The following is a 27398-nucleotide window of genomic DNA, read 5'->3' as shown; positions in this document are numbered from 1 at the left end:
AGGCAAACAGGACTTCTGCCACTGAGATCAAACCTTTCTATCACTGTAGCTTAGGCTGACACTGAGTTCTATGGTGAGCACAGAAAAAGGCTTCAGGAAACTAGGACTTCAAAATTTTACTGAAATCCTAGCGCCTGCTTTGGCAGAGCTGCCCTGCTACCAGAAAATCTTACGGTGTCTCTTCAATGAGATTATTGCTCACCAGTCATCAGATGTGAGAACAGAATGCAATTAGAAAGGAATTGTAGAAGAGAGGGAGCTGGAGGTTTTTTTGGAGGTGCTGATGCTTGCAAGTTATATCAGGGAAAAATCCGATTCAATGTAAAATAGAAACGTCACATAATGAGGGTGGTCAAACATAGTAGCAGATGCTCGAAGAGGCTGTGCAACCTCCATCCTTGGAGATGATCAGAAATTAACTGAGCAAGGCCCTAAGCAATTTAGTCTAACTTGGTCGTGCTTTGAGTGAGGGGCTGGACCAGAAGACCTCCAGAGGTCACTTCCAACATAAGTTATTTATTGCATAAATAACCTGCAGTATTATGGCTCTTTGACCCTCCAGGCACCTTGCTGTTATGGTACTCTGTACTGGACTTCTTTATTGGAACAAGTCTTGAAGAATGGTTGGACCCACCTTATTCTTTATCCAGACAGCAATAATTGCAAAAATAATTTGAAATCATATGCTTAGAGTTGTGAAATCCATTTCACAGCACAGCACTTGAGAAAAGTAAATATTTCTTTTTTCTTCCTGTTGTTACCACATGTATATTTGAGAAGGTTGACTTCATCTAACAGCGAGGGCTTTTTTTTCTCTTTGTTTTTCCTTTTTAAATTTTGTACTGAGCGTTATTCAAGATAAGTTGTGCACTGGGGGATGTTGGACGTTGGAGAGAAGAGAAGCAGGTTAGTCACCCCAGTCAAGGTGGATAATACTCTTGGAATCAGTTAGGGTGGAGTAGGAGGAGGCAGACTGGCAGAGAACAAGCACTGGCAGTAATCCAGCTGATGGAATGTGCACAAATTATGAGTTGACTGACTGAAATCCTTTACCCCTGCTGCTTTCTACATGTACATATGAGTGCACTCAACTGACTGACTTTTGTTGAAAGATACAGCAATTACGTAAGGTACTCTTTCAGTATGGTTTATGGTGTGTGTTTGTATCACAGCAGTGCCTTGTGTTCAGGCTCTTTTTTTCGTTCCTGAACTGTTGCTCTCAACTGGCACACTACTGGTTGGAGCTCCTTTGGGCCATCTTGTTAACTCTGTGCAGTTATTACCAGCAACATGTCATTTCTCAATTTAGGAGTGTGTCTGCTGTACACTGAGCCTCAGAAACTCATTCTAGGAAATGGTTATATAAACTCGGAAGAAGAAAACTGCTAAATTAGGTAGGCAGGTTTGAGAGAGACACTTACTTAGAAGTATGGTCTCATTCTCATAAACACTTAATAGAAGTGTGCATTGATCCTTGTGACTCCAGTTAGTTAGCTCCTGGACTCATGACCTAAATCTTAAATTATAGCCTATAGCTGGCTATTCGGATTACTGCAACACAAAGAAAACAAGAGTATGGCTTCAGGGTTGTGCAGTGCTCAGTTGCTACTTTGTAGTATGGTTGTGGTCCCTTTAATCAGGATAATAAAAGCAAATTAACTAGCAGATTGGTAACGTAATGCTGCCGTGATTTCAGGAGCAGAACTACATACATGCTTTTTCTGCTTGTCTATTTTGCTGTTTGCCATGGTGAGATTAGTGATGAATCTGCCTTTTTGTCATAGGCCATAAGGAGGGCATCTCAAGTTTTGTTTGAGAGAAGAAAAGATACTGCTCAACTTTTGATACCCTCTTCCAAAATGGAAGGCATTTCTTTATACTTTACTTTCTCATTGTTTTCTTGGCCTTGTGCCATACATACTCAACTAAAGCCAACTAGGCACCATTTGATTGTGTTGGTCACTGATCATTCCCAGTCCTGTTACCACTAGCAGGAAAAATATCTTTTTTTTTTCTTTCCTTTTTTCCACCTCACTTTCTTTTGTCTCTGAGTTTTGTGTTGCACATTGAAGGGAGCCTTAGACTCTGCAGATGTTGAGATATTTAGAAACTGAGCAGTTGGATCGAACTGTACTTACGTCTAGTTCTGTTCTAGTTGTGTCTCCATATGATACTGTAAATGTATTAGTTGTTCTTTCTAAGAAACACCAGGGAGCAAATTCTATGCATTTTGTCATTCTGAGAAGACAAATCTTCCTTCTTTTTAAATATGAGTCTAAGGCATATAGTCTCCCTCAGAAAAATGTTATAAGACTGTTTAGTTGTGATTTGAAGTTTTAAAAAATTAATGAGTCCTCCCAGCCAATCTCTAATTGCTTTCTGAGCTACCTTTGTGCACTGCATTTGGCAGTTGAAAGGGTCAGTGAACTGCAAACTCGGGCAGCTGTCTGATTTACATGTGTTTTCTGAAAGAGAGTGGTCACAAAATTGTCCCAGTTCTATGCTGGAAGTTACACTGATTTTCATATAAATAAATCGGTACATTTTATTTAGCTTTTTTCTTTCAAAATCACATGACTTGCCTGCAACAGAGATCTCATTGCTGACTCAATTTGGCATGTAAAAAGAGCTCTTTCTTTTTTCTGTAGAACTTTGTTCCACATCTCTTTAAACTACTTGTGGTGCTCACATATGAACCAATATCTAGGAATTTTTATACAAAAGCTGGTTAAATCAACGGTATTGTGCAAAAAACATTGTACTGTTTGGTGATACTGTCTTAAAGAGTCTTCCTTTTCTTAACAGTTAGAAAATACTGTTACTTGCTGAGTTGCTGGGAAACTAGAGTAGGTCCTATGCACTGGTTAACCACTTTTATGAAGAAAGTGGGTTACTTGCTAGTTGACAGGGGTTTTTAAAAAACACTACTAAAATATTCTGTAGCCATACCTATTTCTTTGAGCTTCTCCAAAGCGTTAAAGGAGGCCCCTTGCACCACCTTGTTCAAATTTGCCATGGTGAGTTACTCAGGGAGCCCACTTCAGGACTACTCTGCAGAAGGTGTTGCTTACAGTGTAACCCCATGTTTTGGTTGGGCTGGAGCATTTATGTGAATTTACTCAGTGCTTTGGAAGCAACAAGCCTTTGATTCCTTGTTGATGATTAGAGCTATCTGGTGAAGTTTAGGTTTTGGATATAATTGTTGTGCATTTTGTGTTGTTACAGTATTGATTCTTTTTTCATTGGAAAGTGTTCTATAAAAAATTGAGAAGGTGCATGAGAGACTTGTGACTTTAGAGGCATCATTTTTAGATGCTTTGCAACAAATGAACCCAATTCCTTCTGAAGAAACCTTGCAGTTCGTTCTGAAATAATTCTGATTTTCATTTTAAAATTCCTTTGTTTGTTTCTCAGAACACTTTGCAAGACAATATTATTTTTGTTATTATTAAAGGGCCCCTCTGAGAGCAGGGACTAGCAACCTGGCACCTGGCCAGATGGGGAAGCCAGTGACCCCAGAGAGCTGGGGAGAGCCAGTCAGCTCACTAGAGTGGTTGGCTGGCTTGGCGAGCCAGCCTGTCCTCTTTCAAAAGTTTTGATTGAATTAGCACATTCCTGTGGAATATTTTGGGTTTCATCAAGTCAGCACTTTCTGTTGGAATGGTGTTCTACTGGAAACTTTCTAAGCCGACCTCCTCAAAGCCGCTTGCTCAGGGGTGGTGCTGCTTTGACATCAGTGTTGCTTTCACTCAGACTGTTCTGCATTTAATTCACATATGGCAGTGGGTCTGACTGTTGGCCAACATATTTACTGAGGTTCATTTTGAGGGGAAAAGCTTTTACTAGTGTAATTCAAACAGGAAGAATGTTGAGACACCCAGTGCATGAACTGCTGGAGATTTTTTCCTTACTTGAAGTAAGGACTTTGTAATTTTTCTTTTTAAATTACAACAAGTGAATTCTTTTAGACCTATCATACTAAAAATGAGCAGGAGATCAGACATCACAGATAGCAGGGATTACAGATATAATTTTATATTAGGAGTTTATCCAATTTCTTTGAAATCAAGAATTAGTATGTGGAAAACTGTTACAGACAGAATATTGTCTGTATTCTGTCTGTAGGTGTACCTACAGACAGATAGGTGTACCAGAAGGAAAAACATGAGCAGAACTCTGGGTGCTCTTCCTATCTGGCCATGTACTTTGTTTTCTGGGGTGTTTGATCTAATACCATGTACAACTATCCAAGAATTCCCGTGCCATCTAAGTGAATTCAAATTGACCTGGGCCACAGCACTGCAACTCATTCAGATTAGCAAGGATGCAAAGGGTTTTGCCATGATTTAAATACACTGTTTATTCTAAACCAGTTTGAGGTATTGGGTTGTATCTTGTGAGGAAAGCATTTCTTGCTGGGACTGCCACATGCCGAGGCCTGCCTGTGAGCAAGTGTCAGAATCTTGAGCTGGAATCTGTGTAAGCAGTAATCCTGGTAGAGAAGTTGTCAACATCGAAATGACAGCCATAACATTTGCATTTTGATCAAAAGTAGAGACTTAAAGACTGGCATGAGTCACTTGAGGGACAAAATAAAAATATTTTGGAAATGTTCTTTGTGAATGGGGCTGACCTAATTTTTTTCTAACACAAGTTATAAGCTTTATTGATTGCTGTCTCTTTCAACATCTTTGGGGCAAGATACTTATGCCAGAACTTGATGAGTTTATATTGCTCAGTAGAACAAAATTAAAATATTGCACCTTAATCTGATGTTTGAACCACCAAAATACATTATTCTGGTAGTCCTGCCCACTGCAGTGACTTGATTTTCTTGGTCACTTCTGTGCACCCAAGAGTATTTTACTCTGCAGGGATGATGCTCTCAACTATTTTGATTGATGCACTCAAAACTTCAATCTGGAATGAAGGGAATTACTAACCTCAAATTCACTTCTCTTCCAGGGTTCCTGAGATCATACCCTGAAAGACCTTGCAAAAGGGCATCTTGCCAGTCTGCCTGGAAAAGCTTAAGCCTTCCTCTTTGTCTTCATCCTTTAATAGGACTAGACTTTCAGCAGAGCAGTACAAAATAATACTAAGGCAGACCAGTTCTTTCCACTTTATCCAAGGTGTAAAATTCTCCATAGAATTTCTCAACTCTTCCATTTTTAAAGTTTAACAAGATTCTTCAGAAGTTTCTAGCTTCTTGCTCTGCCTTATGTAGTTCTGTGCTCTGTCCTCAGGGATGCAGGGGAAGAACCTTTAAAAGATGGTTTAACGGAACATGTAAAAAAAACCCCTTATCCTGTGCTTGCAATTAAAATAGTGATATTTACTCTTTGTTTTGATCTTATGTACTCTTGAACATCCTCCAGAGTATGTAGGAGGTTCATTCAGTGTCCCTAATGCTTTAAAACTGTTTTCTTCAGTAGTTCTTGAGATTATGTAGGGCCGTTTAACTTTGAGATTTTGTTTAATGTGGTGACAGTAGAACATTACTATAACAAATAAAATTTTCATCTCAGACATTTGCACAGCTGTTCTTCTGTGAACGGATATAATATCAACCCAAACTTTCATAGCTTGTCTTGTACATCATTGTTATATTTAAGGAGGGAATTGTCATTTTAAGGAGGAAAATTGTGTTTGAAGACCTTGATTAAAATATATTGACTGGTTTATACTTTATCCCTTTGGGAATTGTTGGTAATGTTTGAACAAAGAGGAAACTTTCACTTGTGTTCACCAATGTATGCCATGGATAGCTACTTGTCCAAACCAGACTGCAAAGAGGAGCAATGTCAAACTGTAGTTCTTCCTCCCTTTGTTCAGTAAAGCTGTATTTCTGTCCCACCATCTCACATCTCTCCTTCAACAGTTTGTGGTGCCTCTCAAAAGAGCATCACTGCAAAAGCAGCCTGTTACGGTTCAGCTTTCTGTGAAGGGAGGTTGTTCATTTGAAAGAGTAATGCTGACAGATGTCACTAAAAAACACACTCCATTTCAGTTTGTGCCTGCCTCCTAAAAGGGGTAGGGCCTGCTTCAGTGACTCCATTTCAGCCTCAGTCACTGGATGAATTGGGTCAGTCTGTGATAGTGTGGAGCTGCAGCACTTTTAGAGACCATAGTCTCGTCTCTTTCCTCCACACTCTTTTCTATGGAGTCAGGAAAGTAAGCTGTGTGTTTGTAATGGTGTGGCTGTGAAGAAAGCTCATGAACGGGAACACAGTGTAACTGAGAGGGAAGTGCTTTGACTGTCTGGAGCAGCAGTTCCCAGAACTGCAAATTGCCCCATTTATCATGGTAAAATAAAATCTCAGAGGTTTAGTGGGGGTGGTTGAGGTATCAATATTGTTTATTATTTTACTTTTCACACAAGAGAAAGGGAGGTATAGATTTGTGAAGAAGGTATGACAGCTCACTTTCATGGTTCAGGTTGGAGATGCTACATAGGTTATGCTGCATTTTCTCTCTGTAATGAAGTAAAGTTGACATGCTTGTATCCTGCTGAGAAGGACACACTGCAGAGATCACACCTATTAATATCTTAAACTTTTCTCTGATTTGCTGTGCATGTGACTTACTCTTTAATGAACCTTTGAAGAGAAGGATATTTGGTTGGGTGATTCTCTGCATACTTTCCCTTGAGCCAGGCCTAAATCTGCTAGACTGAACTTCCTGTGACAAAGCCATGGCCAAAATAGCGGCAATGTCACCTCATACTTAGTTCTGGAGAGTGGGACAATAATTTTTTTTCTCAGTACACTGGAATCGCCTTTATATAAATACATACCTGTGTCACGGGCATATTTTATATGCAGCACTGGATAAATACAGTAAAGCTTTTGACAGCTATAGAACAACCCTGCTTGTTTCTGAAATAAATAAAGTGGGATCACCCATGTGCTGAATAGCTCAAGTTGTTTCTTTTGCTTATAAGCTACTCCTTAACCTCGGATATTGCCGTTGTCTTTCCGTTGTACTGACAGTGCTGCTCAAGTCAAATGACAATTCTTGTCCTAGAAAATTACAGCTACACCTGTGAACCAGTGCCACAAAGAACATCTACGGGTGACACGGGGAGTGATTCAGATCGGGGGACCCGATACTCTGCGCTGTGTCACTGTGTTTCTCTTACATAATGCCTGCGCAGTGCTGCCTGCAGCAGAGAGCCGAGGGACGGTCCTGCTCGCTGGGTAGCGAGCGCTCGCTGCGCCGTGACTCCGCATCATGTGATGCGGGCAGACAGGAGCTACCTTCCATGCCTTACACTTAATCAGTCTTTAGCTCTTGAGAGGTCATTCAGAGGATGTCATAAATCGTGTCTGCAACTGCTGCAGTCTTGTGACTGCTGGGAACTTAGCTCCAAGGGAAATAACGTTCCTAGTTTCGTATGGTAATTCTGCAGTCTTTAAAGCTGATACCTCTAAAACCTTAAGATTTTACTCATTTGCTAGCAACAACCTGCCTTCTTTTTCTTTTTTCTTTTTCTTTTTTTTTTTTTTAAAGTTGCTCTGTGGAGACAAAACCTTGAAAATACCCCTTTTCTAATCTTAGAGAATGGATTTCATTGGCTGGATTTTGAAATCAAAGTACTTGAATTCATTATGTTTTAAAACATAAATGCCAAGCTGTATCTCACTGAGACTGAGTGATCTGTACAGGAATTTCATGGTGTTTTCTTCCCTAAATTCCTCACTGCTTTACAGGGACTAGTACAGATTGTTTGCAGACCAGGATTTTTTTTTCCCTAAAGAAATACAAAAGAATAAGGGGCACTCTTCTTGCTCAGAAACTACCCCAAGGTCTGATCAATTTGCAAGTATTGCCTGAAATGTCATTTGTAGTTTATTTTTTTCTTCATATTAAAATCTTACTTTAAAACCAGCTACCTTTAGATTACTCAGTCTGTGCTTCTGAGTTGCAGACTCAACCCTTCAATGTAGAAAAGAAGTCCGTCCAGCTTTTGCAGGGAATTTCAGTGATAAAACAAGCCTAGCTTCAGAAACAACCTGGGTGAAAACATTGTTACTGTGGTGGAGTACTCTTACTTCTAAACTGGGAATTATTATTACTGCTTACACAGGGGAAAAGATTACCCATTTCTAGTATTTTTAGCAAAATCCAGTGATTCTAGACCAGGCTCTAAATTGCCTACGGACACAGGTACAAAATACTAGACTTGCCTATTGTAGCCTCCCTGGAGGAACCTCCTTGCTCCTCGAAGTTTGCTTAACTTTGTCTCACGTAGCTACAGATTTGCTTGACTACAGAAATAACCCCAAGTTTTAACATACAACTGAAGAATAAGAAACTTTGTTCTTATGTTTCAGCTGTACGTTCAGCACTAGATTCAGTGCTGAACTGTGTTAACACTTAGGAAACCTTATTAAAGTTTCCTCATAAAAATATCAACTTCCATTTTAACACTGCACTAACAGCTATCTGTAATTTAAAACCATGTCAAATTTTCATCATTTTGACCATGTTCCTCATGCCCTCCTTCCTTGTGTGAAGTTTCATTAGATAGTCTTCATGTAATGTTAGGTATTGGATAGCCTCTGTGTAGCTAAGCAATAATGTAGTATTCTTTGATAACTTTTAGCCCATAAATAATGTTTATTTATTTGGAATCAAGAGATGGAGTGAACAATTGTTTGATTAACACTTACCTTTTTTTTTTTTTTTCTCCCCAGTTCCAAGGAAGTCTATTTTAATCTATGGCTTTATTACCTGAAATACTTTGTTGTCATAATGGCGTCCAATTGTTTTGTTAGCCTGTAAATTGAAAAAAAATAGGAGAAAAATATAACTTTAATATGGTTGTGGAACTATACTGCCAGATCGTGGGCATATAACTTCGAACAAGTACTGGACAATTGTCTTTGGGGACTTTTGTTTTTGTAAACACATCTCCCATGTTAATCTTTTTGTGTTATTATTTGTGAATGATCATAGTTGCTGAATACTGTTGAAATTATATAGGTGTCTTGTATTTCAATTAATTGCTATAAAATTTAAAGGAAAGCTTATGGGTAGTTTGGTTTTTTGGTGTTTTTTTTTCCTCCTCTTGCAATTAAAGACCCATATACTCAGCATCTTCCTGGTATAGTAATAACCTGTAGGTATATGTTAGCACCAGAAATACTGTATCTCAGTGCTTGCTGGAATAAATTATAATAGTGGATAATGGGTTAGTGTAGAGAAGAAAAATGGAGATAGCTTTGAAAACTCTGACTCATTATTTGATGTTATCAGAACCCTTTGCATTCAGACATGTTTTGCATTCCATCTATATCACAAGGATAATTGCATTTAAAATAGGAATAGCTTGGAAAAAGCAGTCTGTCTGCTGAGAACACTAAAGACAGACAAGTAAAAATTATGCAGTGATTTATATCCCTGTCCCGTGTATACATGTTAACACCAGACATTCAGTTTTAACTTGGAGAAGACTGATCTTGAGCCTGCTGGGAAAAGCACCCTGTAGGCCTAGCACCTGGCAGTGGGGTTAATAAGTCAGACTTCATGCATGCTGAGTTTTGGCAGCAGTGTTTTCATTGTGTGTTGCTCAGTAATACATCATATCTTCCCTAAGAATAGTGTCTTAGTCACACACAACTGTTTTTTCTCCCTTCCTCCTATTTCGACCTTAGGCTCATAGTTTCATCTTTCATGCCATCTTCCTTAGTGATGCTCCCTATGCGTTCATTTTGCATCAGATCAAACTAAACTCCTCTGCAAGCTTGCAAAGAAATGAGTCAGTTACTTGGCCAGTGTTAAAAGACTGGAAAAAAGATTTGGCAAAACTCATTGTGCTCAGGGCACCTGTAAGAAGCCTGGAATAGGAACTTGAAAAAGGACAAAGTGAACAAAACATGGAATCAAATCCTTCATCCAACTTCAAAACAAGTCACTATTAAAGTAACCAGTGTTGCCCAGAGTAATAGGATAGCTAACTTGATCTGAGCTGCTTCTCTTCATTCCCTCTCTGCCCTATCCTTTCCTTCTGTGAAGTTTTCTAATGGGCTTCCTTCATCTGCCTTCTGTCAGATGAGAGTTCTCACAGATTTCATTAGGCCAGCATGTCTCCATCACATTCCTGGTTCATTGCAGACCACGAAGAATGAAACTTCTTAATTGAAAATCATTGCAAAACAATTTCTCTGGCTTCTGACTGTAGTTTCAGTGATGGTGAATGGTTGAAGACTTGCCATTTGGAAAAACTGTGTTCTGCAATCTTTTTGGTTTCCTTTCATGTTAGGGATAAAATAAATTTAGCCACTTAAAAAAGCTGACAAAGCAAAAGGTATTTCCTAACCTCAGTGGGGATCTTTTTGAACAGCCACATCGACATCTTGCAATTGCAAGATCTTATCCAATTTAGATCTTTCCTTCAGCTTGATCAGAGACACTCATTTTCTGTTGTACTTACTCTGCCACAGCCATGCTCTGCCTTGCTTGCCCAGTTTTTATGAATGCTGTTGGCGGTAGCATCTAGTTGTGATTTGGAAAAGTTGCTCCTTTTAACAGACTTACACGTCTTAGTTAAGTCTTCCTTCCAATTGTAAAGCTGTTGGAAGAGATCTGTCTCTGCACAGTATGAAAGGAATTCTTCACTCTCCTCGTGACCACAGAAGGATCTTTTCCTGATGAAATCATTAACACAGATTCCCATACTACCATAAGAAGCTACTATAGGTAAATATTCTTGGGGTTATATGCTTGACTGGTTGTGGTGTGGCTGATGGTTTTGTGTTTCTTTGTAGTTTTTTTTTTTTGTTTTGTTTGTTTAGGTTTGGTGTGGTATGGGGTTTTGGTTTATTTTTTGTTGTTTTGGTTTTTTTAACTTTTGATAAAGAAATTATCTGCTATGCAAGCCAAGCTGGACTTCAGGCCTATCATTTCTCTTGAATGTACCTTGCTTGGTGACAGGACCTAATCTCTACCCATTGCTCAAGGGGAAGCTGTATTGTTCAACCACCTCTGAAATGGATCTCTGGATTACAATCGCAAATTTTCAGCAGGTCTAAATTGATTTTTCACCTATCATAATTTCTTAGTACTGGTACGGATTGGCAAGCAAATATAAGTAGTGCTTAAATATTTTGCTTTGTTTTACACCACGAAGAACAAAAATGATATAATTTATTCTAGCAAGCAGAGAGATATAGTATTTCTTGTACTAACAAGTACCTACCTACAGGTTATTACTATCCCAGTAATATAATGAGTGTTTGGGTCTTTAATTTCAAGAGTAGGAAAAACACCCAAATGAAAAAAGATCTGTGTGTTTGGATCAAACACTGGTATTCCTTCTTGCCTGCTTCTGTAAGTTTCCTTCATCCAAGCTCTCTCCAGCTCCCTGTAAGAAGCAAACTCTTTGTCAGCAATACATGCTGGTTGCCTCTGGCCATTTAATCAACCACTCCTCCTTTTGTAGCATATTTGTGGTGTAAGATCCTCTTTGATGGTAAACTCAGCCTTGAGAAGTGTAAATCATTCTTACCTGATGGAGCCAAGGAGGACGCATTCCCCAAGTGATACTTTCTTACGCTGTTTCCTAAGGTATCTTATTTTGCTGCTGTTTTGTTTCTTGTGGGTTTGCCCCTTTACATGCTGCTTTTAACTCCTGACATTCAAGATTAATTCCCAATAACCTGAGAGGTCATGTAATAATGATGAAAAACCAAGAAAACAACCTGAAGACAACTTCTTTATTCCATGTGTTGCAATAAGCAGCTTTCTTTCAGAAAGCATGTGTTGGGGTACACCATTTGTGATGGAGTTTCACGGTGGAACACTAGTTTGGTACTGCTGCATTCAAGACTTTTTCTCCCAGTTACCTCCTGATGAGACAATATTTAGAGGTGTTATCATTTCCTAGGAGTAATGTTTCCGAAGGGAGAGGGGGAAGCCTTGGGAACAAAACACAGCATGCCAAGGAAGACTATTCAAGAACAAGGTATCCCTTGGGTCATTCAAAACACAAATATACGTCAGTTCAGTTGGAATGGGGACTTAGTACGGAATGGGTGAGGGTGAGACACAGCGTCTTTGCATCATGTTCTGGAGGACAAGACTATTTATTTGTGGTTAATTTATGAACAGGTGCAGCTCTTTGGCCCGTATCTAGACTAAAACTTGACAATTTAAGGACATGGTACTTACAAATGTGATGAATGGAACTTATCTTTAGAAGTCAGTGCAACAGGAGAAAGTTGTTTAGCTATCTTGAAAAGATTTAATGTCTAAGGGCATCTCAAACTGCAAGCAAACCTAGTAACAGAAGTTGGAAAGACTGTAGCTTAAGCAGAAGTTTCAGAGTCAATCAGATTCCTGAGAGCAAATCTTGAATCACTGTGGAAATGTATAGACACTCTGGCAATAAATCTCAGGACAGGAGCACAAGATGTTTCATGTCTAATTGGGCTGATAAAATTTCTCTTGTATGAATACCTAATTCACCCCAACACTTTCTGCCAGCAGTACAGATATGGACTGAGAAAGCTGTTACACTGATCCCAACAGCATAGGAGTGGCTGTGGATGTTGTTGCTTGGAAGCAAGGAGCTTTATTTCACTGACTACCTGGCCTTTTTTCAAAGCCTAGCTTTTCACTGCAAGTCCTGGGATGCAAACATGGCTTTGTCTAAGACCAAGGTATCTTAATTGGACATTGTATTAAAGCTGTGTTATTTAAACTTGGGGTTTAATTTTCTATTCCCCACCCCCCCCAAACTGTAGCTTGTATTGACTCTATGTATCATACAGTTGCAGATAGATTTCCATTGTGACCACTGAAGCAAAACTTCTTTATGAAAGAACTGTTTTCCTCAGTGCACAAATCCTTCTCCCCTCTATATTAATTAGCTACCTGGATGCATTTGTAAACTAGACTGTTTTATACTAATCCTGCTCCTTGAAATGTATTTCTGTCGCTACTATGTTGGTTTCTGTCTTTATTCGACAAGAAATGAGTACTTTTTCTCCACCATACACCTGATCATTATCTGTGAACAGGAAGTCTCTCTAGCTGTTTCTCAGAATTCACTGCTGAAAGCTGAGAATGTCCCATGAAAATCTGAATCCAGGTCTTCAAATGTGGGTTCTCTGAGAAATAGTTACACTTCTGCAGCCACTTCCTTCTAGCTCAGCCTGGTGTTGCGATACAAGTGTTGCCTCTTAGGTCTTATTCTGTAAATATTTTTCTTTCACTTTGCTGTGTGCTTTCTCCCCTTTGCTTTTGTGTTTTAAGAAGAGGGAGAACCAAAGACTGTAGGCAACGTTTGCACAGGAAGTCTTTCATGATGGGTGTCTGTTTGTATAGCTTTCTCAGTCTTGAACCAACTCTGAGCAAGGTGAGAGGGAAGGGGAAAACAAGGGTAATGCTTGGACTCTTGAGTAGGAAATTGTAACAGGCTGCCATGTGACAAGGGGTGAAGAGTGAGATGCCAAACAACATTGTCACCAGCAATTCATCAAATGCTTTGTCAGTATTTGATGAAGTGTCACATTTGTTGTAGCTGACTAGTTTGTTTTACAGATGTTAAGTTTTTGTGTATTGTGGTGGGAAAGATGTTTTTGGCTTGCTTAAATTCTATGTGTTACCACATGAGTCATGAAATGGTGTTATTGTGCCTCTCAGAAGCGCACAAAAAGTTGCAACCTGTGCTTGTTTGATTAGCACAAGGGTGTTAGTTTTTTTTCAGCAGCATAAAAGAGAATTTGGATTGAAGTTATTCAGGACAGCTGAATACTCAACTTTGTGGTGTTGTGAATCCTGAAAACTGCTTAGCTGTGGTACAAGTGAAAACACTAGATGTTGAAAATCTTCCCTTTTACATCTAATTTAGAGGAGCTGGCTTGTATTAGAACAACAAGAAACGTTTTTAGTCAGAAATCCACTGCTTCTTCAGGAGGTGTGTTCCTTGCTGAGAGCAGCACAAGTTTAACTTCTACCTGTGAAGGTACAATCTTCATTGGTGAACCAAGCCTACTGACACTGTAGCTGGGAAAACTGAGTGGCAAAATAAGCATCTGCAGTGACAACTGCATGATCTTTTTCCTGCTATTGAGAGCTCTGAGCACTAAAGAATCAGCTCTCCTTCAGAGTGTTTATCTGCCTCAACTTTTGAGCAGCAGCGGATGGCTGACCTGGTCATCCAAGAATGACCCTTAGCGAATCAAGAGCATTCCTCTTGTGGTAGTCAGAATTCTGAAAGACAGTTGGAATGTCAAAGAAGCTGCTTGCTCTCCTAGTGCTTAGGATGGACTGGAAAAGCAGCATTTGCTTGCAGCCAATACTGGTTTGCAAAGACAGCTACTGAGCTACATGAAAGAAACACATCCTGCATAATGGTTTTCCTTCCATTCCAGTGTCTGCTTCTCCAAGGATATTAACCCCGTACAAGAAGGCTGTCCATCAGATAATAGCTAATAATATTATTCTTTCTCCTTTCTCCAGTGGCTGCATTACAGCAGTAAATTAAATAAGATGTTGGAGAATAGGAGGAGTGGTAGAAAATATGGGTCTCGAGACAGTGATATTTTGGGGGAAATGAGTGTGAAGAGGAGGAAAGTGTAGTAGGAGATAGCTGGAAAGAAATGGAGAGGGGAAAAAAACAGATGCAGCAGAAGCCAGGAAGATTTAGTAAATCAAGTCAGTGACATCTAACAAGAATGTGTTAATCACATACACACATGCTTGCTGGCTACTGAATAGTAGGATACGTGTGGAACATGCAGATTCTCCTTGACTACTTGTGATAACAGTAAAAATGTAGAATAAATTCTGCAATATGGGTGAATTTATGCTATACTTGTGAACATGTTGGCTATTAGTCTTGAGCTCTACATACTCCATTTAAAAACAAGCAAAGACAGTCTCTAGTACTTTACTAAGACAGTTTTTAGTAATCAGCTTCAAAAATTAATGAATGTGTAATACATGGTAATATGTACCATTTAATGAAGCTTCATCAATATTTTTTAACCTCTTATGGCTTTTGTTTTACCAGTTTTAGTTCTGATAAGATACTGTTCCAAAGGTGTTTCAGTTTGGTTTCTGTTGTATTCCTGAAAGGGTGGACTCCTGTGGTGCCCTTCACTGTTAAGCTAGTTATGGTGGCAGCTTCCATGGACATTTAATGTTTTAAATTTTAATAAAAATACATGTATTTTGAAAAAATTTTTATTTGATTAGGTCAGAGATGTTTCTAACTTGGTCTTCTGTTTCCAATGAATGCCTAGAGAAAAGTAAAATACTGCAGCTATAAAGTGATATCTCCCCAAATACTATCAACATCTCCATGATTTGTGACTTGGTGTTTCTTGAGCCTAGGGCTATATCTGTGTTTTAAAAGGAAAAACAGAAAGCAGGAGCACAGATTTTAATGACTCATTCCATAAGGTATGTATTGCATGTGCTTTTGCAGTCCTCAGTTTAAAGACAATTTAATCACAGATATTGCCTATAATCCTAACGATGGCTGAGTTAATGGCTTTTTTAATTGTTGGACATATTTTCAAAAGTTATAGAAAAAGTTTTTAATTGGTAAAGTATGTGTAAATTTGCCAAGATGATTGTATTTTAATTCAGTACTACCTATTTTGCTATAAATGCAGGAGTGGAGTAGAATTTATTTTCCACTGAAGGTAAAAGCAGAATTTCAGGAGGAAAAAACACTGACAACCAGAAGTTAAAACAGTAGTAGTAGTAACTAGAGATAGAGGAGGGGAGGGAGAAGTACTTGAGCAGACTCAGGAGGGAAATACTATGCTCTTTTGCCAGATTTCATCTTTGACACCAGTTTTTGGCTAGTGTGTACTTGTTCAAGTAGCTGGGAAGGCGGAGGAGTGTTTATCTCCTATTTGGTGCAAGGCAGATGGATGTGGAGGTGTGGTATTTGTGTATGTACCCACATGTGGGTGAAATGGAAAAATGCTTGTTTCCTCTTCCCACTTCCATTTAGGTAGTACACTGATATAAATGTTTAAATCATAACATTGATGAAATTTTGAACTGTTTCACTGGTTTTTCTTTTGGTTTTTGTTTGTTTGGTTTGTTTTTTTAAGAGAAAAAGGAAGAAATAATGTGTAGCTGCTGAATCACTCCGCTGAAGGAAAAGATGAAAACAAAAAAACTGTTCAGACTGCAGTGGTTCTGTGCAAGATGATTTACAGATTTTTCTGTAACAGATATGTTTAAGAGTCATTGTTAAATGGCCCTTAAACTGACTTCCATCTGATACAAACCAGTGTTGATACAGGAGTGTGAAATAAATAACAGAACAAATTCTGACCAGATCCAGGTCTAACAGGACTATTCACTCCTCTTTCTTTATCTGGACTGATGATCTGAATCACCTAAAATGGTCAAAAGGTAGCAGACCCAAAGTGTCATAGGTCCACGAAAGATTTGATTTTGCTGTCGTCGCTCTACATATGTAATTAATTATGAGCTTAATTACATGGATTTGGAGTCTGCTAATAGGTAGTGCCAAGTTACATGTGGACATTTATAGCAGTTGGGTGTTTGGTAGTCATTCCTTCAGTATTTATGCACAAGAGCCTAGCAGGATTAATAAGGTTAACGTAAGAACTAGGGAATGCTGACTCCTCATTATTCCAGAGGAAGAGGAGCATTGAAACCTGTTAACAAAATCTCTTCTGCAGGGGTGGCAGAACTCCACCGTGTTTCTGAGGCCCAGTCCGTGCCGGCCGTCATCAGCGTTCATACCAACTCCCTCTGGTGTGACTAGGCAAAGCCCAGTGTGTGCCTGGTGGCTCATCCCAGTCGGAAAGCCTGGGGTGAAGCCAGGGAGGGCGGCAAGCTGTTTGCCAGGGACTTGGGCAGTAGGGCCAGTATTGGCAAGAGGGAGAGTACAGGAATACTGGAGGGAAAATAAAAGGAGTGTCAGACACTTGCGCCAGGGCTGGTGGGAGATACAAATGTTTAAGTTGGCATCGTGCCCTAACGTTAGCCAAAGGTGCAGAACATTGTTAAATTGCTCAGCGGGAGTTCAGACCCGAGTGTTGTGCAATCTGGGGAGTGCAGGATAAGCCAGACGTGTACAATAGAGAATGATGGGAAAGCAGTTCACACGAGTGCTTCATTTTATGAACTGTATTTTTATCAGACAGCTTTTTAATTTCTGCTATCAAAGCTTGACTAAATGCTTCCCTCTCAAGAGTGCTGAGGGAGCAAGGCTGGGGTTTAATACACTGGATGTATCTTAGGGCCATTTTGTTTTAGGTAGCAGTTGCTGATCTGATAAAGGGACTCCGTGGAAAAAAACTGCTTTTATTAAGTATGCTTTGTGTACATGATACATGCTTGCATTATTAATGGTGCTGTTTCCTACAGCCTAACTGTGGGAAGAAAGCAGATCTACCCATAGGACTTTTGGCAAAGTTCTTATGCAAAGAGGCGGTCTAGGAGGGTAGTGTCTGAGAGCCTCAGGCAAAGATTAATATCTCTGTAGCAGGACAATGCTGTCTGGAGAGTATGTGCCTCCTGGTGTCAGAGATTGGAATATCTTTTTATTAAAAAACAAAACAAAACCAAACAAAAAAACCCAACAGCCACCAAAAAACAACCTTAAGAAAGTATTTATCCCAAGCACCCTCTTCTGGGCAAGTTGACAGAGTTCTTAAAATCTTTTGTATTGTTTTAAATTACTTTGTCTCTGAAGTATCTCTAATGTTCTCAGAAGCTTACAGCTTCTGATAGAACAACAGAAGCAATTTTTTAATACAACACCTTCTAATAATGTTACCACATTGAAATACATTTTTTAAATTTTCTTCGTTATTTTGTTTTGAATATTCTTCTTTATAACGGTTCACTTCATGTTATATATTTTTCACACCTCCTCAGGAAGGTGGCATTACATGGTGTTTTTAGCATAACCAATGAATATAGCAGAGACTGAAATAAGCACTGTTTTAGAAACCCAAGCACCTGCAAGACAGCTTGCTGTCATTTAATGGAAACAATGTAGACCTAATTTCCTCTCATTTTTTTTGCTACCATGATAACTTTGTAGTTGTCTGTCATTTTCTGTGTTTGGAAAGCCAGTGGTGAGTATTGGAGCCACTGGAGAGAACAGCATAGAGTGCTGGTTTCTCAGTCATGCCTGGAAACGGGTACTCTCCATAAACAGTCACTTTAGGTGCTTTTGGTAAAGAAGGGGAACCTTTTCCCATGAAACTGTGGAAACTTGAACAGGTGGGCTTTATTTTGCCAAGTGTGCACCTTTCTGATTGTGCCAGAGACTGCATTGCCAGCTTGGTTGCTATGTGGTCCCGTGTTGGGAGTGCTCTGTGGGCTGTGTGAGGATGTGTGTAACTGGGACTTTTAATCTGCTTCTGGCAAACAGGGCCTTACGTGATCTCCTGTTTTGTGTCATACTAAGACTGAATTCTGCATCCCACATTCTGGCTAAGAGAAGTGTCCAAGAGAGACGGTTTTTATTAAAAATAATATGTTTTCCCAGAAATTTCTTTTCGAAAGCCAACTCTTTTGCATTCCTAGTAGCTTACTTTTTCCTCCTTTGTTAAGGGACTTGATAATGCTGCAAAAAATTCAGTGTCTTCAGGAGTTTAGGGTCATTGGAGCCATACAGCACTGATCTTTCCCTGATGAAAATCTCCCGTTCTTACAGCTAACAGTTGGATACTTTAAACTGAGAAAAAGGTGGATGGGATGTAGAACTTGCTACATGGTGAGAAGAGGTGGAGGGTGTGAAATTATGAGCAAGGCTGGTAAAAGAATGCCAGATGGGTAGGAGAGTTAAAAAAAAATAAAAATGATAGACTAAGTGTTTAGAAGTTAGGAACAATTTTATCTAGTTACTTACCTACAGTGCCTTGTCCAGAGAAATGTTACATTCAGGCTCGAGCTTAGCCTCCATATTGAAAACTGAGCGTAAGGAAGAAAGTACAGCTAAGAAAAACCCACTTAGCATGAATCCTCAAAGCAGTCCTGGAGGCATTACATACCATCTGTGTCCAGAACCCAATTTCTCCGATGTTCACCTCTTGGGGTTGGCAAACACAGTGTTTGTCTACTGTGGCTGTGTGGTTCAGAGCCTGTGAGATGGGTTATAGATCTGCCGTCACAGTATAAACTCCAAAGGAATGCTGACTGTTGGTTATGGGTACCCTTTTTCTCCATATGGGTGTCTTCCTACAGGACTTCATTTTGAGCTATGGCAGTATTGTTCAGGCAAGAAATAGAATCATAACCATATTGTAAATTGAGCTACTAAGAGGTCTCTCATCATGAGTCAGCTGGTATGTCACTTAACTTTACCTTGACAGGACTTTCTGCAGAACAAGAAATACCTTTTTCTGTAGCTGTCCTTGATGTTCTGAATAAGGAACATTTTGCCTGTAGTAGCCTGCTTTTTAACCATTTCACTTTGTGCTCTTTCATCAGAGGATGTGCTGAGTAAAGATGCTGGGGAGTGTGCAATATGCCTGGAAGAGCTGCAGCAAGGAGATACTATAGCACGGCTGCCTTGCCTCTGCATATATCATAAAGGGCAAGTATTCCTTGGGATGGATATAAAATATGGGAAGGTTGCATTTACTGGGTAACTCCTTAAGGGGTGCTTAAAGGAGCTTTAAAACTTAGTTGCTTTTTACATTTAAAAACAAACAACAACAAAACGACAGCAGCAACCCTAAAGAGTTTTTTTAAATTACATCTCTCTGCATCTTCACCATGTATTTGAAGTTATTTTTCCCTGCTATAATTTTCTCATTCTTGCAAAATCACCTGTATGGGGAAGGAGTGCACATCATGGCTGAGGAGCTTAGTGTGCTTATGTTTTGTCAGATGCTAATGGATGTGGGCAGGGAGGAGGGGGAATGCTTTTTAAACCTGTTTCATATTTTGTTTTCACAAGTGTCTGTAACTACGGGAAGTAAAATGTCAATAAATTATATCAGCAAAATGATAATGTTAATAGTGAAGTAACCTGTGTAAAAAAGCTGGATAGCAACTCGTAAAATACTTCCTGAGAAAATTTTAACACTTAAGAAATTTAGTTTTTCAACAGTGTTTAATATCTAAATATTATTGTGGTTTGGGGTTATTAATTTTTCCAATTGTGTGTGTGTATGATACACTCTGTATAATATAAAATCCTACTAGTCATTGAAATTATGAGAAACCAATTTCTATTCATATGTTACTGCTAAATGTTTCTGATATTCATGTCAATTGTTTTCATTTTTGTTTTGTATCCAACAGCTGCATAGACGAATGGTTTGAAGTAAATCGATCTTGCCCTGAGCATCCATCTGATTAAGACAAGATTCATGTTTTTAGGTAATGTTTATTTTTAGACATGTACATTTCAACAATAAATATCTTGATTATCTGGAGTAACTCCATGCTAATTTTTTTTTCATTTGTGAATTTGCTACTATGTCTCAGAACTATAATATTAATCAGTAAGCATTGACATATATTGCAATATAGGTAAAAGGTTTCTGCATCCTAACATGGCATGGTCTGAAATATTGTGTTCCAGTTTTAGTACTGGAAAGCGGCAAGTAATGGCAATTTAAAGCTTTAGCCATTAACTTCTAAAGAATATTTTTCCATGGAAATGAAACAAAATTAAAATAACATAATTGTGTCATTTTGGATTATTTCATGAGTACTGGCATTTATTTCTGACACGAAGCTTTTGGAATCATATGGAAAAGTTAAAACTAGATACTTTCAGAACTGCTTTCATGTTAATGCATTCCAGAATGTTTAAAATATATAAATAAATAAAAAATGTTGACCTGTTTCTATCCATCCCATCTCACGGAAGTTCACGTATTTCCAGCTTATGTTTTGTTTTAATGATTGCAGATCTGCAATCAGTGTCAAAAGTTTAAAGGATAGGTTTATTCTTTTTGTTGACTAGCTCGAAAACTTTATCTTACATTAAGCCCCTAAGCATTGCAAAACACACTAACAATCATCATAATTCTTAGAGACATAGAGATATCTGAAATTCTAGCTGGTGTCTGAGGGTTTGGTTTTGTTGTTCTGAGGGAAACTGGCATTTATTTGTGCATTTATTTCATGTTGCTTCATGAGTCTTTGTTGCAGGGGTAGCAGAGAAAACCTGAAGGAAGGTATCCTGCTACAGGGATAATTGTTTTAATCTCAGGGCAGTGTTAGCCAAAATTAATAAACAAATGCATTTCCTATATTGCCCCCAACTACTGACTGTGGCAGAAACCTACATGCTGTTCATGAATGCCTTTGTCTCTGTACATGCTCATGGGTGTCTAACCTCATATTAAATTCTATTTGCTTTGTTTACAGCAGAGATGATGATAACTAGGGGCTTAGGAAAAAGGGGAAGGAAAACACGGTGGTTGTGCTCATGCTGTTTGAGTGTGTTCTGTACTGAAATAGCTGAAATGATGGTACTTTGTCTTCTGCTTTTCCAACAGCTGCTTCCACTGATCAGAAAACATAGGAGATGTGAGGTTCCCTTGCTGAACACAGCATGCCTGGCTTGAGACTTAGAGTTCTTTGTGGCTGAAAAAGGCAAAGACGGACAATGACATGGAAAAAACATTGCAGACACCAGTTACTTGCCAGTAGTGCTCAGTATACCAAACACTCATGCAAAGGACATACAGGGATTTTGAAAATGCTGCACATCCTGTAACAATCGACTCCCCACAGACATTACTGACACTATTTTGTATCGAAGGCCAAAGTTCCTAATTTCAGCCTAACTTCTGGTTCTGTGAAGAAGCGAGTTATTGGACATGTTTCCTACTGCCTCGAGTGGAAGCGGAGATGTTCGATACGTGCTGTCTGAGACCCTTGCAGGAGGATGGCCCCGGATTTGAGTGGGAACGTTTTCACCTTCTCGTTGGCTGAAGAATAGTAAATGGCAAACTAAATAAATTCTAATAGTGTGACCTTAATTTACTGAATTCACACCCAGTTTTATGTTCTTCACTTTTTTCAAGAACAGAAAACATAAACTGCTCTGCGTAGGAATATTTCAAAATTTTTTAACTAAACCTTTGTCACAATGCAGTCCAAAGAGTAAAACCAAGACAGGTAACTAATTTATATTGATCAAGCTATAGAGATTGTTGAGATCTGCACATTGTATTGCTATTTAAGTAACTAAAACATCTCTTTTACTGCTTGTGAGTAAAAACTACAAAAAAAAATGCAGCAAAGCAAAATCTTACAGCTATGCAACTTTTTTTAAAATAGGAAAAAGAAAAGAATTACCAATTTTAAGTGCTGCCAGTTAAGGTAATTTGTTTAACGGGTATTTTTTTAAAGATGTTTCAGGTAATTATTTTATTGTACTACTCTCATCTCCAGGCTGCCTCCTGAGGTGTAAATGAATAACTGCAAATGTGGGCACAGCGAGAGGTTTTTATAGGCACAGGCGAGAGAACATCGAGGTGGGATTTGTGTTTAATTTTTAAAACATGCGCAAGTTCATGTTTCCTTGTTTGAATGTTTTTTTGGTGGCAGGATCTGTAGTACTTTGCATCTAAACCCTTGGTCTCTTCATGTGGAGACCAGCATTTGACAGTGTGGTTTGTTTTGGTTATTTTTTTTTTTAACGCATCTGCATTTGTTTAATTTATTATTATTTTACTGTATTATATTGTTATAACCAAGGCTCCACGAAACACGGGATGTCTCTGGGTGCGTACATCAAGTAAAACTGTGTATAAATATTAGTTCCCATAAAGTATCACAGTTAAAATAAAAGAAGACAGAGAAAAAAAGACAGTAAACTGGAACAGATATCAGGGCTTAGAAGCATACTTTTTATATTGAGAATTAATTGTAGTGGTTTCTGAATTTCACAGCACAGGGAAGAGTTTATGAATATTTATTAGCAACAGCATTCATAGTGAGTTTCAATAGTTAAAATAAGTTGCACAATACTTCAAACATTTTTCTTGTACATAAATAATTCTGGTTTTCTTTTTTTTGTTTAAGTACACATTTCTCTCTGTTGCTACTGTGATTCATATCAAAAAGGGCAAAGAACAGGAGCAACTGCTGCTATCTGGAGAACAAGTGCAGTGCGTGTTCTTAAACTCTCCCATCTTGCTTGAAGAGCAATTCTTCCCTGGATAACATTTTCTCCTGAATGTTGCTCTGTAAAATGCCTTTGTTATGCTGCAAATCTAAAGGAGTCCAAACTAGGTAATTGTCATAGTTGCCAGTGCAGTTTCTACATTTTTGGGCTTGCATCACTGGTTTCAGCGGAACCTGTAACTATGGGGCCCTGTTGTATTCTCTTTTTCAGTGGGAGCAGAATCATTTTGTCACACGTTCAATTCCGTAGTCACATCAAATGTACAGTTGTTCCCTGTAAAGAACCCTTTCTCAACAAGAATATTTGTGTTGCCTTGTATTATCTTGGGGAAGGGAGGGAGGGGATGAGGAATTACAGCACCTGTTATACTCAAATAGTGGTGTTGCCTGCAGGCCCACTTTTTCAATGTTTTAAATTCCTGATACCTTCTGAAAGTAAAGCTTTTGCATTTGCATTGATTTAATGTTTGCTGTTGGCTTTATGCCCACAGAAACCTGTAGCAATGTAAAGGGGGTAGGTAAGTGTTTTGATGTCCTGGGCTCTGAGGTCATAGATAGCCTTTGGCTTGGGAATTAAGTAGGTAAATATTATAAACATGAATCTGTTTACAACTTGAGCTCAGTTTTGGTAGTTCATGGTAGTAGCTGATTTAAAGACCCAGCCATTATCGCTGTTGTCCCATGTTTAGGAACAGTGTTAGAAAAGCATGCCACAAGCCAATGCACTGTGCATGGTTTTGCAGGCAAGAGTCCATCGCTACTTCCATCAGCACAGTAGAGCAGCAATACCTTGGATTATTTGAGGAACTGACATGAGGTCAGCCTTAGTTTGACATTCTTGGTATCCATGAATCTCTTCTGAAAGACTATGGGGGGTTTTCTTGTATCAAAACCTGTAATAGAGACCAAGCCTAGAATGACCCTGGAAGCCTGGTAGTGATGCTTGGGTTTGAAAACACCTGTGGAAACTCACCTAGGTAAGCTTTCTGTCACCATCAGTTGCTGATGACTATGCTGTAGGCATAGCTCTAGTCATAGGCAACACCTTCAGTTTGAAAACATCCTCACAGGGGTGCTGAGTCACTGTGCTTCAGAAGGGGAAAATAAAACACCAAACAATTCCTGTGTCTTGATCAAGGAAAACCACACTTGTCCACAAGAAGCAATAACTTATATTATGGTGCGATATGCTTCTTTGCCTGTAAATATCTTGAGATTGCCAATTCTGTGCTGTTTCAGAGTATTTTTCTGTCATCTGGCCTATATCTTCCCTAAGTATGTAAAGGTGTGAAATAATTCCCATACTCAGGTCTGCCATAAACATGCTGCTTGCCAGCAGGGGAAGAGTAGACTCGACACTGTCTTGAAATGTGAGATTTTTTTGAACTTGTAACATACCCATGTCTCTTCAGTAGCAACTTGTGTTTTGAAGTTCATAGTGGAGGTGGCTGTGAGTTGAATTGTATATAACCATATCCCTACAATACCAAGAGAGTCACACTACTGTTGGCACAGGGCACCCTTTGTCCTATCTCTTATGAGTCAGTATATCTATAATAACACTTCCCTTTTAAAGGAGGTAGCTAATTTTCTTTCAGCGTGTGGATTCAATGATGAGTTCAGTGGGATGTAAAAGCAAAACTACAAAGCACACCACAAATTTTTGATATTTTATTTTTGGGAGGAACAAGGCCAAAACCAGATGGTCTTATTTGTAGTCAAGGTTAAGTGTACTGCAGTATTTTGAAATGGACAACATATAAGTGATGTACAAAAACTTGAGTATGTACTTTTGACCTTGGTTTTTTTCCTTGCTCCCCCTCTTTTATGATGTAAAGGGGGCTTATGACTGAATGTCAAGATTCAGACATTCATCCTACTTCCTAATGTTAGGAGCATTGGCTTTTTAAGTCTTTCCTGAAAGGCTGGAGAGCTGGTAAAATGGACTCCCAGAAGACTAAAATCTCAACAAATATGAGAAAGGTAATTTTTATTCAGAAATGTGGATATTTGGTGTTTCTGGATGCTTAATGTCTAATACATAAGATGTGCTTATGGATGCTTTTGGCATGCTGCCTTTTCCATGTGTGGGCTTCAGAAACTTGCTCCATTTCTTCTGTGTTCCACCAAAAGCAAGGAACTTGGTGGTTGAATATTACTATTCTCTCTACAGAAACAGCAGCAAAACACATATTGGTACAAGCCATGATCTCTCTGAATTTCTGTGGCTTTTAGCTGCTTTCCCACATTGAAAGAGAACATTCGTATGCGAATTTGGTATTGCTTTGTATCTTCTAAGTTTGCTGGGCAGTTGGGAGTTTCCTGCTGAGAGACTCCCATATACCTGGGAATGCAGAAATGCTGCTATGGGATCTTCCAGCTCACCTTTGCCAGTGGAGGATTATCTCATTTTTTGATGAGTGCTATATTTTATGATTTACTTTCCACCCTTCCAAGCTTAAAAATCATTTTAGTATCAATTTCTTCTCTTCTTAGCTGAAGACACGTTATATTTTAGGCCATATTCCCTCAGTCTTTGGACAGGCTTTCCACTGGCATCAGCAAACATAATGTAAGAGGTTGTAACTGGAAGGGGAGGCTTGTTATGGGTTTCCTACAATCCAGCCAAATATGATTTTTTCATGCAGCTCGTACTGCTTAACTTTTTGTCATTCAAAACATTCTGTGTGAGCAGGTCACGACAGAACTGTGTCCAGGATTTGTTTCCTGAATGTAAAACTCTTGATGTTTCTGTTTCCATATAAATTAACCTGCTTGTAAAATCAAGTTGAAGACGTTGTAGCCTGTTGGGGGTTGAAAAATCCAACCCAGTCCTTACTCTCAGATTGCATTTGGTTATCTTACTACACATTGTAGGCTAGCTTCCCAAACTGCTGTAAAGTCATGTCTCAATTACTACATCAGAGCTGATGATGGGATAAGCTGTAAAATGACCTCACTGTGGGGCATTATTAGTTGTTGAAGACTTGCTCAAGTAAACTACTGTAGGAATATCCTGCACCTGAAAAAGGTTGGACTTCATTCTGGTTTTGATCTAATAAGTTGCCAGTGTACAAGAAGTAGAAGGCAGCCAGCCCACTAGCTGATCTTTCTGGCAGCTTTTAATCTATGTGTGTTTGTCTGAGAGACTTTTGCCCTTGGGTGTGCTTTGGCAAAGATTTTGCAACAATAAATAGGATTTGCTCGATTCTGGCAGAATTTCAAATGTAAGTAACCCAACATTGCAGGAACATAATCTGTTGCTGAATCCAGTTCCTCTTGTTTTCCCTCAAATCTGTCCCCTTTATTGCTAATTTGTTCTATTTAGTAGTAAACACTTCTCAACATGACTGGTCACAAGCTCTCAAGGTGTGAAATACTAAGAGGAAGAGACATCAAAGCTTGATTCTGTGCTCTACTTGTATATATTAAGATGAAGCCTGGAGTATTTGTTACCATGCAGTCAAGAATTCTCCCCAGTGATATTGCCAAAACACTGTTACTTTCAAGGAAGAAGGGAGGTGACTTAGCTGTAGAGGGGATGCTTTAATGAACTACTTAAAATCTACTTGTAACAAAGTTTAAGAGCTCCAATGTCACACTGACACAGTGGTGATCCAGGGTTAACCTTATCACTTGATTGTGAATCTCATTCTGGCTCTTCCTAGCCTTTGGCAGGTGCCTGCTGGTAGGGAGCAGAGTGTGCATTCCCTTTTTTATATGCCTCTTCCTGCAGAGCTAACCCTGCCCACAGCAAGTTAGAGGGAACTCCGTGCTAGCTTCTGAAATGCCACCTGTATGTGCAGTGGTAATGGACAAGATATCTTCCTTCATTACCCAGAGCAGAAATTGGAATGTAATTTGCAATGTCTAATGTAAAACATGTTTGTTTGTTTTGTTCGGGTTTTTTTAATTGAGCAGTATGATTGCAAGTTGACTTAAGTTGTTCTAAGGTACTCTTTTCAGTGGTTTGCCAGTACATAATCATGAATGAAAATATTTTTTTATTGATTTTTAGGTTGTATGTTTAACATTCCATTCATGTAAAATATGTACAAATATATGTAATAAATCTTTTGAAGCACAGTTTTCCTCACACTTTCAGGTGGTGGTTTTTGGGATTTTTTTTTAGTATTAGTAAAAGAGGCACTGCTGTGGGACAGAGCTTCTGTATGTCTGTGCTGGAGACTGAGCTGAAGCAGAGGAAGGAAAAGCAATGCATGGTGTAGAGTCACAGCTAGAAAAGCTTGGTATCTCACCTGTCTGCAGTCCTGTAGGTAGGAGTGCAG

The 27398-nt window shown here is 38.9% G+C and overlaps 1 protein-coding gene across 2 annotated transcripts in view; it reads left to right on the top strand.

The window, feature by feature from the left end:
- The window catches only part of ZNRF2 (zinc and ring finger 2), a 55470-nt gene extending 32884 nt beyond the window's left edge, over positions 1-22586 (top strand). For both annotated transcript variants that reach the window (XR_005567210.1, XM_027733343.2), the window contains 3 exons: positions 19447-19552; positions 20266-20343; positions 21474-22586. Coding sequence is in view for 1 of the 2 variants with exons in the window: in XM_027733343.2 (XP_027589144.1) it covers positions 19447-19552; positions 20266-20323 (164 nt within the window). In the remaining variant the exon portion in view is untranslated. The remainder of the gene's footprint in view (positions 1-19446; positions 19553-20265; positions 20344-21473) is intronic.
- Positions 22587-27398: the final 4812 nt, after the last annotated feature.

The sequence above is a fragment of the Pipra filicauda genome, unplaced genomic scaffold, assembly GCF_003945595.2.
Source record: "Pipra filicauda isolate LSUMZ 115617 unplaced genomic scaffold, ASM394559v2 scaffold91_size2508729_pilon, whole genome shotgun sequence".
Lineage (NCBI taxonomy): Eukaryota > Metazoa > Chordata > Aves > Passeriformes > Pipridae > Pipra > Pipra filicauda.
Note: the sequence above shows the minus strand (reverse complement) of the source record. Positions and strands in the feature narration are given on the sequence as shown.